Consider the following 1,130-nt stretch of genomic DNA (forward strand, 5'->3'; position numbering starts at 1 on the left):
GGGGGGTTCCTGGTTATGGAGGCCGCTCCTCTTTCTCTCAGGGTTATTAGCTGTTATTTTCTCTGTTGCAGTAGAGAATATGCCGCTCATTAAGATCAAGCAGGAAGGTTCTCCCACCAGTGTTCCGGCTCCGCTCTATACGGTGGAAATGGACGGGACTTCTGACCATCTACGCATGCAGGAAGCTTTACAACTTGTGTGCAAGAAACGAGGAAGAGCAGTGAAAGGATTCAGCAGAGACCCGGAACAAAGTACTACCGAGCTAAACCAAGTCACTAAAACCCTCCTGCTAGCCGGTGCCGGCAACACCAAGATCCTAACCACCAGTGATCAGTGTAAGACGTACTTGGGCTTGGCAATGGCTAACCTCCCTCCGAAGAAACCTTTCCAGTGTCAGCGTTGTGAGAAGAGTTTTAACTGCAGATCGCACCTCATCATGCACCAACGCGTGCACACACGGGAGAGGCCATACGTGTGCGAGTGCGGGAAGTCCTTTACGCAGAGCTCCAATTTGTTCCGCCATCAGCGCAGCCACCGACATCATAGACAGCATGTTAGTGTTCAAAGTTTTTCCTGTCCTCAGTGTGAGAAGGACTTCCCTAACCTGCCCCGCCTCATCTCTCATCAGAACTCTCAGCATGGTGCCGGGGATTCCTTATTGGATGTGCAGTGATGGGACAGTCTCTATAGTGGGACAACTTCTGGTCATTGAGGGATGGGACAGTTGGCTCTCTCTGTACAGACGCTCCCTTCGTGGGTGTGCAGTGATCAAACAAATGTCCAGAACTTGTCCCACTACAGAGAGACCATTAAGGGACAGTTGGACCTCTCTGTACAGAGACAGATGGACCTCTCTATACAGAGACAGATGGACCTCCCTATACAGAGACAGATGGACCTCCCTATACAGAGACAGATGGACCTCTCTATACAGAGACAGATGGACCTCTCTATACAGAGACAGATGGACAGTTGGACCTCTAGGTACAGAGACTCCCTTCCTGGACATTCAGAGATGAGACAGTTGGCTCTCTATAGTGGGACATCTTCTGGATGTACAGCGATGGGGGATGGGTGATGACCGAGGCTGCCATTTTGTTATCCTCTTTGATTCTAGATGTTTGCCCCGA

General features: G+C 50.5%; 1 protein-coding gene across 1 annotated transcript in view; it reads left to right on the plus strand.

The window, feature by feature from the left end:
- Positions 1-673, plus strand: part of LOC108802818 (zinc finger protein 629-like) — an 11,611-nt gene extending 10,938 nt beyond the window's left edge. The window contains exon 2 of the mRNA XM_018574670.1: positions 72-673. Within this exon, the coding sequence (XP_018430172.1) occupies positions 72-673 (602 nt within the window). The remainder of the gene's footprint in view (positions 1-71) is intronic.
- The last annotated feature ends 457 nt before the right edge of the window (positions 674-1,130 follow it).

This window comes from Nanorana parkeri, unplaced genomic scaffold (genome assembly GCF_000935625.1).
Source record: "Nanorana parkeri isolate BGI_ZX_2015 unplaced genomic scaffold, ASM93562v1 scaffold3150, whole genome shotgun sequence".
Lineage (NCBI taxonomy): Eukaryota > Metazoa > Chordata > Amphibia > Anura > Dicroglossidae > Nanorana > Nanorana parkeri.